This window comes from Pseudoliparis swirei, chromosome 18 (assembly GCF_029220125.1).
Source record: "Pseudoliparis swirei isolate HS2019 ecotype Mariana Trench chromosome 18, NWPU_hadal_v1, whole genome shotgun sequence".
NCBI classification, from domain to species: domain Eukaryota; kingdom Metazoa; phylum Chordata; class Actinopteri; order Perciformes; family Liparidae; genus Pseudoliparis; species Pseudoliparis swirei.
This window is the reverse complement of record NC_079405.1, coordinates 3,994,173-4,008,042: the sequence shown is the minus strand read 5'-3', so window position 1 is coordinate 4,008,042 and position 13,870 is coordinate 3,994,173. Positions and strand designations below refer to the sequence as shown.

General features: G+C 44.4%; 1 protein-coding gene across 2 annotated transcripts in view; it reads right to left on the bottom strand.

Annotated features, from left to right (window-relative positions):
- fer1l4 (fer-1 like family member 4) overlaps positions 1-13,023 on the bottom strand; it is a 28,523-nt gene extending 15,500 nt beyond the window's left edge. Inside the window, exons 1-21 of one of the 2 annotated variants that reach the window (XM_056437820.1) lie at positions 12,872-13,023; positions 12,750-12,838; positions 11,619-11,674; positions 10,288-10,376; positions 10,020-10,119; positions 9,857-9,951; positions 9,367-9,411; positions 8,560-8,727; positions 8,412-8,472; positions 7,079-7,210; positions 6,227-6,289; positions 6,049-6,133; positions 5,797-5,965; positions 5,015-5,195; positions 3,381-3,567; positions 2,844-2,923; positions 1,801-1,926; positions 1,632-1,701; positions 1,020-1,117; positions 707-815; positions 171-438 (exon numbers count right to left, since the gene is read on the bottom strand). In XM_056437820.1, coding sequence (XP_056293795.1) covers positions 171-438; positions 707-815; positions 1,020-1,117; positions 1,632-1,701; positions 1,801-1,926; positions 2,844-2,923; positions 3,381-3,567; positions 5,015-5,195; positions 5,797-5,965; positions 6,049-6,133; positions 6,227-6,289; positions 7,079-7,210; positions 8,412-8,472; positions 8,560-8,727; positions 9,367-9,411; positions 9,857-9,951; positions 10,020-10,119; positions 10,288-10,376; positions 11,619-11,674; positions 12,750-12,828 — 2,261 coding nt within the window. In that variant the 5' untranslated portion in view covers positions 12,829-12,838; positions 12,872-13,023. Of the gene's footprint in view, positions 1-170; positions 439-706; positions 816-1,019; positions 1,118-1,631; positions 1,702-1,800; positions 1,927-2,843; positions 2,924-3,380; positions 3,568-5,014; positions 5,196-5,796; positions 5,966-6,048; positions 6,134-6,226; positions 6,290-7,078; positions 7,211-8,411; positions 8,473-8,559; positions 8,728-9,366; positions 9,412-9,856; positions 9,952-10,019; positions 10,120-10,287; positions 10,377-11,618; positions 11,675-12,749 lie in introns of both variants that reach the window. The other variant, XM_056437818.1, reaches the window with a different exon arrangement.
- Between the last annotated feature and the right edge of the window lie 847 nt (positions 13,024-13,870).

The window sequence follows — 13,870 nt, the reverse complement described above, 5'->3', positions numbered from 1 at the left end:
GTAGCATCTTGCAGCCAACTTCACTACCTCTGTTCTTGCGTTTAAGTCGTCCGAGAGTTGGGAAACACCTCGCTTCATACGTGAAACCACAGGCCAGTGCTCATGGGATGGCGTGCGGTGGCCTTTAAGCTGCTCTAAGCACACCGGGCGTCGTCGCCGTGGTTACGTACCTGTCGTACTCGGTGGCCTGGGGTCTGATGGGAGCGGACACAGATCTGGACTCGGGTTCGGGACTCCGCACCTCCTCTCTCTCCAGCTCCTCCTCTAACTCCAGCAGACTCTGCATTTCCTCGGTTAGATCCTCCGTGCTCATCATCAACTCCTCCCTGATCATCCTTATCTCCTCCCTGCTATTCCTTAGCTCCTCCCTGCTCCTCCTTAGCTCCTCCTCTTTGCTCTTCTTGGATACCACGACCCCGACGGCCTTCCCGTAATTCCCTGCCAGAAACAAAACAGCTGATGGAGCTCAAAGGTTCCGATGTTGGAAATGATCTTGGAGCCTGAATCCAGGTATCAGGTGACAACTTTGATCTAAATCAGGTTTAATAACTAACTATAATTGTTTTTGTTGTTGTTGTTTAAATCAGCGTTATCCATCTTACCAAGTGTTTGAATAATATTACTTTTGATTCTGGGAAATCGTGATTGGACGAGTATTTTCTAACCTGAATGTTGTAGTACTGATATCTAGGAATACACTGTTTACCTATGGAGAGTTCAAAGGTCAACGGTTTGGTTGCCACAGACGGGTCCATCATAGTGACTTCAAACAGAGATCCAAACAACAGGAAGTCCTCCAGTTCTCCAAGGAAACCCTGAGGATGAAAAAATAAGAACAGATTCTCAGAGCTGCCGGACTTCAAAGTGCATCTAGTTACTGCAACGCAGACGGTGTTCAATTATACATCAGGGGCGAGAGGTGAAAGTAGAGAATATTTGTTCACGCTGATGTTGCAATGGAACGACCAATTAGATTCCACCTCTTATCAGTGTAAAGTGTCTTAGCCGGCAGCACTGACCTCGGGCAGCGGGTGGATCTCCTCAACCTCCACGGTAACAGCCTCTGGTACCTCGACTTCAGCCTCCCCAGAGTCGCCGACCAATGCGCTGGTAGATGCTACGGCAACAACAAGTAAACAAACCCAATGAATAAACAACAATCACTTGTGGAGGCCTCCAACCAAGGCGTCCAAACAAGGCCTGGTGGGGCGACTCGTGTAGAAATATGATCCAAACTAACATCACCGACCTTCTCCTGCCGCAGCTTTGAGACGAAGCCTTTTAAAAGCAACGGTTCAAACTAAGGTTATAATAAAACTCAAACATTTGGAAAGTCTTTGTTCTGGGTCAATCCATGAGATCAGGCATATTTGGGAGTTGTTGTCACATTCCTAAAAAGTAATTTTTTTGACAAATCTCGAGTAGTTGCCGAGATCATAGCCTTGGGCCATTATTTTAAGACGATGACGTTGTGCTAAGCTAAACTAAACACCCCCTGGTCTGTACTGGACGTTCAAGAAGACACTGACATCATCAATGTCCTAAAATATTAATTTCTCCTCTCAGTTCCACCAACGTTCTCAGATGACGATCAGAAGCCACACCCTCCTGCTTCTCCTCAGGAGACTGACCTTCCTTGTTCTTCCCCTTCTTGCTGGCCCTCTTCTTCTTCAGGGTGAGCTTCCCCAGCGCTCCCTTCATCTTCAAAGACACACGAGAAGGAGTCAGTGGGTACTATTAAGGTCACATCAGATATTATGAGGTATCCTGTTTTACAAGGTAACCACGAGCAGCACGTACCCTTCCTAAGGCGGCAGTGCTTCTTTCTGGGGTGGCGTCAACAGGCGAGGAGTAAACCTCCACAGAGAGAGCGAGAAGGATCCGACCGCGGTAGAAGATCCCTTCACCCAGACCCTGGTTCATGGCCTGGAGGAGTGAGAGGTCCAGTTCAAGAGAGCCCACACAGGTACTGAGTCCACAATGGGTCTGGAGAATCTGTTTTTTCCACCCCACTTTGGATGAAACCACACCCACTCCATTGTGCAGTGATCGGCTAGTCCTCCTTGTACCCTTGACGTGTTCTTGTGATTGGATGCAATGCAGGATTATGAGTGAACAGAAACATAATGGTTCTTGAATGGTTCTTTTAAAGGCTTTGTGGTTTTTACAAAGAACCATCACCTACTGAAGAAGCATTTTGGAAATGGTGCCTTTAAGAACCATTTTGAAGGTTTTTTGACACACATGTATAGGTTCTTTGAACAACTTTTAAGGAAATGGTTCTATTAAGAACCCTGGTTTAAAAGGTTCTTTGTGGAAGCAGAAATAGTGCCTTAAAGAACCATTTTAAGGTTCTTTGAGACACCTTTATAGGTTATTTGACGATCTCTTTAAGGAAATGGTTCTTTAAAGAATACTGGTAGGAAATGGTTCTCTGTGGAACCAGAAATGGTGCCTTAAAGAACCATTTTAAGGTTCTTTGAGACACATTTATAGGTTTTTTGAAGGACTCTTTCAGGAAATGTTTTTTTTTTTTAAAGAAACCTGGTTTGAAAGGTTCTTCATGGAACCAGAAATGGTTCTTCTCTGGCATCACTCTGAAGAACCATTTTTGGTTCCAGATGGCAGCTTCATTTTTCTGTGTCCACTTTCTATGTTTGGCTCATTTCCGTCACCAGTGTGGTCAAGTTGTCCAAATTCTGTTGATTCGGTTGTTATTGAATGATGATCCGGGGCGTTATCGTCAAAATATAACCGTCCAAAACAAAGCAAATAAGAATATTTCACAAAATGTAGAATCATTGCTTTGGACGTCAGGTTTGATTTGGTCACGTCTGGTTTACCTGGTGAACGTCTCCGAGGGTCGAGTTCTTAGGAGAACCGTACAGGTTCACCCAGCCTGGTCCGAAGGTGGGGTTGAAGCCTGCAGACAGACAGATGGTTCCCGGTTACCGTAGTTTATGGAAGAAAAGCTGGCATTCGGGAAACGGAGTCCGACACAAACAAGTAACAGCTGGTTGTCGACAAAACAGTGTCAAATATCTTTCTATTTCACGCCAACTCTTTCCTCCCTCACTGGTTACAGTTGATTCTACTGACTTTACAATTAACGCCGTTAATCGATTGTTAATTAAACTCATACCTCCTTCAAATGGAGGAATAACTGTACCCTTTAAAACACAAGAAGGCTTTTGAAGTGTTAAGTAACTGAGCAGAAGGCAGTCGACGTATTAAGAGCAAATAAAAACTAAAAACAGAAGTCTTATTACATAAATATGATCAAATCTACTTTAAAGAGCTGGCACATTTTAAACGAAGGCTCATCTTGTTTCAGAGAGCCGTTAAAGTCTTTTAAAAGCTTGAGTATAAACTTCGTGTACCGTTCCTGGTGTGGTCAGAAATCTGCTGCAGGTCCAGGTAGTGCGTTGCCAGGGCGATGTCTCCCATCTTGGCATCGTCGAGGACCTGGATTCTGATTCGCTGAGCCAGAGGAGGGAACTGCTCGATGAAAGAGATCTCCTCGTTCCACACCGGATAGTTGGTGGCGCTGGCGACCGACGTCTCCCCCTGCAGACAGACACACAACACACACAGACACACACAGACACACAACACACACACAGACACACACAGACACACACAGACACACAACACACACAGACACACAACACACACAGATACACAGACACACACAGACACACAACACACACAGACACACACACACATATACACAAACACACAAACACAGGCACACACACACAGACACACAGACACACAACACACACAGACACACAGACACACAGACACACAACACACACAGACACACACACACAGACACACACACAGACACACACACACAGACACACAGACACACACAGACACACAACACACACACACACACAGACACACAAACACACACACAGACACACACACACAGACACACAAACACACAGACACACACACACACAGACACACAGACACACAGACACACACAGACACACAGACACATAGACACACACAGACACACAACACACACAGACACACAACACACACAGACACACACAGATACACACAAACACACACACACAAACACACAGACACACAGACACACACACACACAGACACACAAACACACAGACACACACACACACACAGACACACAGACACACACACACACACACAGACACACAAACACACAGACACACAGACACACACACACACACACACACACACACAACACACAGACACACAACACACACAGACACACACACACAACACACACACACAGACACACACACACACAGACACACACACACACAGACACACACACACAGATACATACACACAGACACACATACACACACACAGATACATAAACACATAAACACACACACACACACACACAGACACACACACACACATACACACAGATACATAAACACATAAACACACAGACACACACATATACACACACACACAGATACATAAACCCACAGACACACAAACACACAGATACATAAACACATAAACACACAGACACACAGACACACACACACACACAGACACACACACACACAGATACATAAACACACAGACACACACACACACACACACATACACACACACACACACACACACACACACACACACACACAGACACACAACACACAGACACACACACACACATACACAACACACACACACACACATACACACACAGACACACAACACACAGACACACACACACACATACACAACACACAAACACACAAGCACAGAAACACACAGTTCGATTAGAAATTATCTGATTTGAAGAAAATTAGCATTTTCTTCCCAAAAATCCTAATCCAAACCAAAACTATTAAATAAAAGCACGACAACATCTGAAGAAGTACATTTTGTTGTAATGTTATGTTTTGTGAGTCTTTGTAGGAATATAGAGCAGGAACTCAAAGGTCCCTCAAGGGTTTCTGGGTACTGGCTGCTCCCTCCTTGGTGAGAGTAAACTGGTTACCTGTTGTCCGGCAAAGGTGACGTGTACGTAGGGATCGATGAAGATCGTCCGGTCGGTGGCCTTCGACATCTTGGCCATCAGCCCCGCCTCCATGGTGGGCAGACCCTCGGCCCTGTAGATCCGGACCCGGAACCGGGACCACGGCCGCTCGGCAGCCATCCCCCGAGGAAGCAGCAGGTGCCTGAACGAACGACACGGCGTCACAACCCAAAGCCAACCGCACACCAGCCGTTCACACCTCAACGCCATCCAGTCACCACCGTGGTTGGAAGGTCCGTGGCGGCCCACCTGATGTTGGTCGAGGACCCGACTCCGTCCATCGATTCAAAACTTGTATTTGTTATTGATTGACGCCTTTTAATGTGACTAAAGTTCTTCAACTGAGATGGCTTACAGGGATCAGATGACTCCTTTTCTCTGCCACCTTAGATCCAACCATCCTTGTATGTCTTCCAGACTTTTCTTTATCTTTATACAGATTATTACAACGCATCCAAAGACTGTAGTTGATCCAAAAAGGCTTTCAATGCGCACTAAGAGAACCAAACGACATCGATCCCTACGTAGACGTGACCTTTCCTGGACAACAGGTACTCGACTTATCCTCACCAAGGAGGTAGCAGCCAGTACCCAGAAACCCTTGAGGAACCTTTGAGTTCCTGCACTATATTTCTTCGTAGACTAACAAAACAGTCTGAGGGGGGAGACTTTCGGATTGGACCTTGCAGGTTGGACTTGGGGTGGAAGAAGGACTCGGATTATATTGATGCGTCTTCACTGACTTTTCGATGTCCTCGCTGGCTCCAGACAAGGAGGTGGACGGCATGCTGTTTATGATCACGGGGTCTCCCGTCATCAGCACAGAGAGGCTGGCCTTGACGTAACCCTTGATCCCCGACCTGGTGTCTTCCGGGTCCGTGAGAGGGGCCCACTTCTGGTAGAACCGGTGGTCTGGAGAGGTGGTAGAGGGGTCGGAGGTCAGTGAGTACCCTGCAGCGTTGGGATGGGTGCTGCAGTGTGAGCCGTCCTGGTACCTGGCTGGTTGAACACGGTGGAGATGTCGATCTTAAAGGTTCCGATGTGGGTCATCATGAAGGCCAGAAGCCGCCGGTGGAACACCTGAGAGGAGGTGACATGTACAGGCGGTCACCACGCAACGGCGGTTAGAAACAGAAAAGGGAAAAAAAACATCATAAAAACGGTAGAACTGACCTTAATTTCGATGACTTTATCGAAGAGGATCTCTGGAGTCTCCTGAAACTCAAACTGGAAGTTCTGAAAGAGAAGAGGAGGTGAAGTTGTCTTCAGAGGGAGAGAAGATACATGCATGTATCATGGTGGATTTTAATATGTATGGGTCCTGAAATAGTCTTGGAGTTACATGTTGGGTATAGATGTAACTCTTATGGATCAAATTATCCCACTTTCAATAATGAGTGATGATGTTCGTCCACAGAGTCACACAGTGAGACCATTTCTTTTAAAACTGTTTTAATTAAATGACTTGTTGTGACCTCTATGATAATCACATGAAAATGCCGCATACAAATATATACGACCGAAAAAACCAGAGACCGTGGGTGTGTCGGTCCTTCCTCGGTTTATTGAAGATAACAGGGTTGCTGAAAAACACTATTTTTGCTCCAAATATCACAAGTTTAAAAGACAAAGTATTATTTTTTCTATGGCGTTCCTCAAGGTCTTATTCTTGTATTTTAATTTTTTTTATAAATTTGAATTATTCTCAAGTGGTAAAAACTCACCAGATCTGTGTATCGACTATCTTTAACTTTATGCAACAACTTATCGCCATAAGTGAGCCTTGGAATGACAGTTATATTCTTGTATCGTCATGTTCTATGGCCTTTTCCACTTTCACCATTTATTCATATGAACCAATTAATTCGTTATTTATTGTATTTTGATTCATGAACTTGACGCTGCATCTCAACTCAAGTCTCACATGATGCCTCTATCCCTCTCCTAACTGTGTATTCCAGTACACTCTACTGTACTCTACTGTACTCTACTGTACTCTACTCTACTGGCACCTCTCTGCAGTACCTCGCTGTAAAACGGGAAGTTGGTGGATTTCTGCGTGGCGGTGTGTTTTTTCTGATTCCCGACTCTGATGAAAACGGCAGGGCTGATGTTCACTCCAACCAGCCGCTGGGCCTCCAGGATGTTCACGTTCAGCTGCACACACACACACACACACACACACACACACACACACACACACACACACACACACACTGAATGGCTGTGAGGTCTATCTGCTAACCATCTCCGCTTGCAACAGGAAATAAACTGGGACACATTTTAAATATTTATGTAAAAGTGTGCAATGGTCTGAAGCCAGAGTGTCGTCCAGTGAAGCGTTTTCTCAGAGGTTCATGTTTCTCTCTTTAGCTGCTAGACGTTCCACTAGAGTCTCTGAGGCCGGAGGTCGCCCTCAGGCCCGAGACCCGAACCAGCAGGGTCTGAACTGAGTTCATCTCTGGCTGAGTGGTGGCTGCCACGGCTTGAAACCGTAAGAATAGGAACGGGACCGCTCAGCACACAGAAACATGAAGGTGCCATCTGGAACCGAAAATAGTTCTTCAAAGTGGTGCCTTGGAAGAACCATTTTTGGTTCCACGAAGAACCCTGGTTTAAAAGGTTCTTCGTGGGACCAAAAATGAAGAACCATTTCTTTAAAGAGTTCTTCAAGGAACCTATAAATGTGTCTCAAAGGAACCTTCAAAAATCGTTCTTTAAGGCACCATCACTGGTTCTGTGTAGAACATATCAAACCAGGTTTCTTCAAAGAACGATTTTTTAAGGTTCTTTGAGACACCTTTATATGTTATTTGAAGAACTATTTAAGTAAATGGTTCTTTAAAGAACCCTGGTTTGAAATGTTCTTATAACCACAAAGACATTTAAGAACCATTATTTTACACTGTGTGGAGCTGCGACACAGCACGTTACCATGACAACCTCGGAGCACATGTCGGTACAATGATTGGTGTTTTATTAATTTAATAAATTTTCACTCCCTGATTCGAACGTCTTCCTGGTTCTTTCCTTCCCGAGACGAGAGGAATTTGTGAAATTGTCTATTTAGTTGTTTAGAACTGCTTCATGAAGAAATATATGATTTAATAATAAATAATAATAAACACGTGTGTGTGTGTATGCGTGCGTGTGTGTGTGTGTGTGTGTGTCTCTGCTTGCGTTCCTCTGATTCAATCTGTGATTACGTACCGTCTTAAATCCTTAGTGTTCACGTTTCTGTGTATCTTCAACACTCCGGGCTGAACGTCGTTCTCTTTGTTATCGTTCAAAACGTCGCTGATCATCATTTACCCAGAAGCCTCTCTGGGTTTCAGAGGTCATAACCAGATGGACTCACCTGGAAGTTTTGGACTCTGGGCATCGCCACGGCAACGCTTCTGTTCATCGGCCTTTGACGACTACACACACACACACACACACGTTGTTGACAGCGGGGACCGTGAGTTTGCAGAGCTCAGGGAGACAGACAGTAAAGTTCGGCCGACCTGAGCAGAGGAGTGAAGATGATGTCGGACTCCTCCCAGTCCATGATGTCATCATCGAAATCATCATCGTCGTCATCGTCGTAATCTTCATCCCCGTTCCGGATCAGGCCCCGCCCGAGAGCCCGGACCTCTCTGTCCAGCTGAACGGAGCGAGAGACAGTCAGCTGACTGAAGGGAGAGAGGGGGAGAGAGAGAGAGGGGGGGGGGGGGAAGGGGTAGGAAGGAGAGGGAGAGAGAGATAGGAAGGGAGAGAGAGAGATAAAGAGAGAGAGGTAGAGAGAGAGAGACAGAGGAGAGAGAGATAAAGAGAGAGAGAGAGAGAGAGAGAGAGAGAGAGAGGGAGAGAGAGAGAGGGAGAGAGAGAGAGGGAGAGAGAGACAGAGGAGAGAGAGATAAAGAGAGAGGTAGAGAGAGATAGAGACAGAGGTAGAGAGAGAGAGGGAGAGAGAGACAGGGAGAGAGAGACAGAGGAGAGAGAGATAAAGAGAGAGGTAGAGAGAGATAGAGGAGAGAGAGGTAGAGAGAGAGAGAGGGAGAGAGAGACAGAGGAGAGAGAGATAAAGAGAGAGAGAGAGATAGAGGAGAGAGAGGTAGAGAGAGAGAGAGACAGAGGTAGAGAGAGAGAGGGAGAGAGAGACAGAGGAGAGAGAGATAAAGAGAGAGAGAGAGAGAGGTAGAGAGAGACAGGGAGAGAGAGACAGAGGAGAGAGAGATAAAGAGAGGGAGAGAGAGAGAGGAGGGGTAAATACAGTGTGGGCCTTCTGGTTCTGGGGATGAGACTCAGTCGAGAGGTCGGCTGGTTCTGACCTTTCAGGATCCTTAAATGTTGTATTCTTGATGACCAGCGATGAACTGAGGATGAAGGAGAAGAAAAGAATCACCGGGTCAGTCGGTGAGATCTGGGGGCGACACTCGTCTTATTAAACTTATTAAATGTGGTTGTTTTTTCTTGGTGAACAGTTTCTAGTTTCCCTTTCTTTAATAAACGTTTGGCCTGCTGCTTCCACAAAGACTTCATGCGGTGACTGAAGGGAACGAGGACAAATAAACTGTCCCACCAGGAGCCGAGCGTCTTAATGTCAACAACAACAAGCGTTGTTGACCAGTCACTGAGGTCTCTGTTCTTACCGACACACCGAGAGGTGAAACACAGATTATGAGGAGGCAAACGTCCAGAAATCATTAAAAAGACGCTTCTCATAACTTCAGAACTTGTTTTCTTCAGCCTCAAAGTGATCCAGTGACAGTCGTGTGTTCTCGGGGTCGGAGGTCAGAGGTCAAAGGTCGGAGGTCTTACTCATCCTTGTCTTCGACTTTCAGGAAGTCGCCTCCCTCCCAGCTTCCTGCTACTCCCTCGACTGGATGATATCGAATGTCCAACTCGATGAAAATCTACACAGAGAAAAGGAAAACCCTGATGATGTCAACAAGTGTGTGTGTGTGTGTGTGTGTGTCCTTACATCAGTCAGGCTGTAGTTGCTATCTGTGAGAGGTTCCCGTAGCAACAGCCTCCCGGCGGTAACAACATGCTGGAGGCTGACGACCAGCTTACCGAGCAGTCTACACACACCCATTCACACACACACACAAACATACACACACAAATACATACAAACATAATCATAAATTGTTTGACCGATATGAAAATAAAGTATGTTTGTGTGTGGCTGTGTGTGTGTGTGTGTGTGTGTGTGTGTGTGTGTGTGTGTGTGTGTGGCTGTGTGTTACCTGTTAGTGAAGACTTTACTGCTGTTATAAACGCTGACGGTCAAAACTTCATTTCTGATCACTTTACCATAGTGAGGCCACCGGAATTGCTGCACACAGACACACAAACACACACGTTACTTTATTTTTAGAATTGCTTCTTTTAGTTTTTTTTTCTAAAAGGAACTGAAAAGAAAATACCAAGTAAATGCAAACTATGTAGTCCTTCGGTCATGTGACCTGAGTGTGAGGTCACATGACCTGTGATCTGAGTGTGAGGTCACATGTGACCTGAGTCACATGACAGCGGAGGGTCTCCGGTGTCAGATGTGAATGACCTCATCGAACTCAAACGAGGGGAAGAAGGAAGAGATTATTTGATATTTCTCTCCACAACCATTAATCACAATATACGCTACAGTAGGATTCGGCACACACACACACACACACACGCACACGCACACGCACACACAGCCTGGTCACACCTGAAGAACAAACACCTTACTCAGAGGAGAATAACTAAGGAGCCACTGCGTTCCCGTCACACAGATGCTACTGTAAACAAACATGATCAGTCAACAGGTGGGGATGCAGAGAAGGGGGAGGAGCCTGTTCTGTGAAATCACACACACTAATTAAGTCTCCAGTGTTACGCCACAGACGCGACATTACCCATGAGCCTCAGCGGCCCTCGAGTCAGTCCCCACAGACTTCTATTGCTTTGATAATAGAAAATCATCAGGATTCATCATTTTCAGTCTGGATCAATAGATTTAAATCCATAGAGTCACTCGGGTGGAACTCCTGCTAAAAAATATAAATTCAACAGGATGAAATGTTATCTTTTTTATTTATTTTTTATTCACCAGGGAGCTGTAGAGTAGAATAAAATACAATCACTTCTGTAGGTGTGTGTGTGTTGAAGGAGCGGTTGTATGTGTGTGTGTGTGTGTGTGTGTGTACTGTAGGAGTGGTACAGTTTCCTATCTTCTCTATTAAAATACTTTCAATAGAAGCAGACAAACACCTGCAGCTACCTGCTGTAACACACACACACACACACACACACACACACACACACACACACACACACACACACACACACACACACACACACACACACACACACACACACACACACACACACACACACACACACACACACACACACACACACAGGGGGTCATCTGATCTGAAATCTCAGCCTCGTCTCATACCTCTAACTGACCGTCTGTACACACAACACCACAGTCGTGTCAGTGGCCACTAGGGGAACTGCAGCCTGTTTCTAACGATGACATCATCGCCCTGTGTTCTGATTGGCTGTGAACGTGAGTACATCTGTTACTGACCTCGTTGAAGACGGCCACGTTCTCACACTGCAGGACTTTGGTTTTATGGGTGAAACCTGGAGGGCAGACAGAGAGACAGACGTTGTAACCATGGCAACAGGGCTGATGTTAACATGGTTGGCCGGATTCGTTTTGTTCTAGAAATACTCACATATGATGTACGACTACGTTCTTTTATGAAGATACGGAGGTTGAGCTTGTTTGTTTTACATGTTGGATTAATATTAAATATTAAACATTGTACTTGTTAATTAAAGATTTTGAAAGTTGCTTTGTTCTAAATATTATCTTTAATTTCTAGAATAAAATGATGTGCTTTATATCTGAAGGTGCGTTTCTTTTTATTTCCCCCACCATCACCTGAATATAACTAATACTGCACATGTGATCCTTATTACGTCTTTATGTGGAAATTAAATTAAACCAACAAACACACGAGTCATGAGAGCCACGCACTGTAAAAGCAGTCGGACTGAGCTCCAATAAACATGCACATGTAAAAAATCTCTGAACAATGAAGGGCGACAAAATCTACTGGAAACATCTGGATTATATTACAAAATAAATGTATTTTTAGTATGAAATATGACGCATTTTAAAGTATTGCTCATTGAGCAGAGAGTTAACGCATACAGTCCATATTATTGTATCAATACGAAATAATGCACTCATTTATATAATATTATAACAATCTAAAATTAGACATTCTATATATACTTGCGTAATACTAAAAGGCTTATGCATATTTATGAAAATCAGCATTATTTCTTAAATTAAAGTGGTTTACAGTGTGGTATTTATACTTTCAAAGGATCTGATGGAAGTACTCATATCTTGTAAATAAAGTTGTCACTCTAATATAAAAAATCTAAATTGAACTAATTTAATTTAATACAAAAATAATTGTGGATTAAAAAGTACGTTGTTTTCATCTGAAATGTCACATAATGTAAAGAATAATTAAATGGAAATGCTCAAGTCCTGAAGCACAATACTTGAGTAACTGTACCATGAAAACGACCCGGAGACCTAAAGTACACGAAAGTGAAGGTAGTCCGTGTACTTTGGGTCGTGGAGTTAACAAAGTTTTCTGAGTTCTTACAAAGAGACAGACGAGTGGTCGTCACTGACCTCGGAAGCAGAGTTCAATCTTTCTGTCGTATCGTCCCGGCAGGTTGGAGATCTTCCTCAGATTCACGCTGATGGACATGATGATGATCCTGATGTCTGAACACACCTGTCGACCCGTCTACCTGATGACCCGTCTACCTGTACACTCGTCTACCTGCACACGCTTCTACATCGTGTCTTTCATCCGCTCTCTTTCTCCAACAGTTGGAAACTAACTGCTGTGTGTGTTTTCTGTCTAACCGTGTGATCGGAGGTGTGTGTGTGTGTGTGTTAGGGCAGGTCCTCGCTAATGTTTGAGAAAGCAAATAGAGTTGCTCAACTAGTTTCCTCCTTATGAAACACACACACACACACACACACGTAGAAGCAGTAGTCAGGAAAACCAGGTAAAAATACTCAATAACAAGTAAAAGTTGAATCAAAGGTCTGAATTAAAGTTTTTCTTTTGTTTGGTGAACAACAACTGAGCTGGAGGAAATTAGAAAGTAAAACAAACTGTTAGCTAGCAACTAATTAGCATTTTACTGATAGCTACTTGAGGTGGAGCTACTGTTAACTACTTTTAGGCATTTAAAGAAGCCGTATTCAACATTGTGAACATCAATACTCAGCAAACCACTAATATCTATGTGAACATGTAGCGGAGGGACGTCTACCTGAGTTGCAGCTGCTCTAGTGCACGTGAGGTAACGCACTCTTAGCGCACGTTAGCTAACGTCGCTGCTTTCCACAGCTCATTACAGTCGATGACCGGCCTCCGGGTGGTGAACACCGTTAGCTCTCTCGTAGTTTGTACCGTTAGCATCGTTAGCTTTGAGCCGACAGCTCCCGGCGACATGTCGAGAGCCGTCAAGTCAATTAAAATGCTTCCCATCAAAAGGGTCACCAGATAAATCTGAGCAGTCATGAGATTAAATGTTTCTGGTCTTTACTTTGTTTGGTGAATTATCAGATTTGTGAAATCTAAATCTGAAAAGTAAAAAGGAAGTTATTATATAAATGTAGTAGAGTTAAAAAATACAGTATTTACCTGTGGGGAAGAAATAGCAAAAAAACTGAAGTGCTCACATCAAGTTTCTAAACAGTTTACTTGTGCAAGTGTATTTAGTTACTTCCACCAT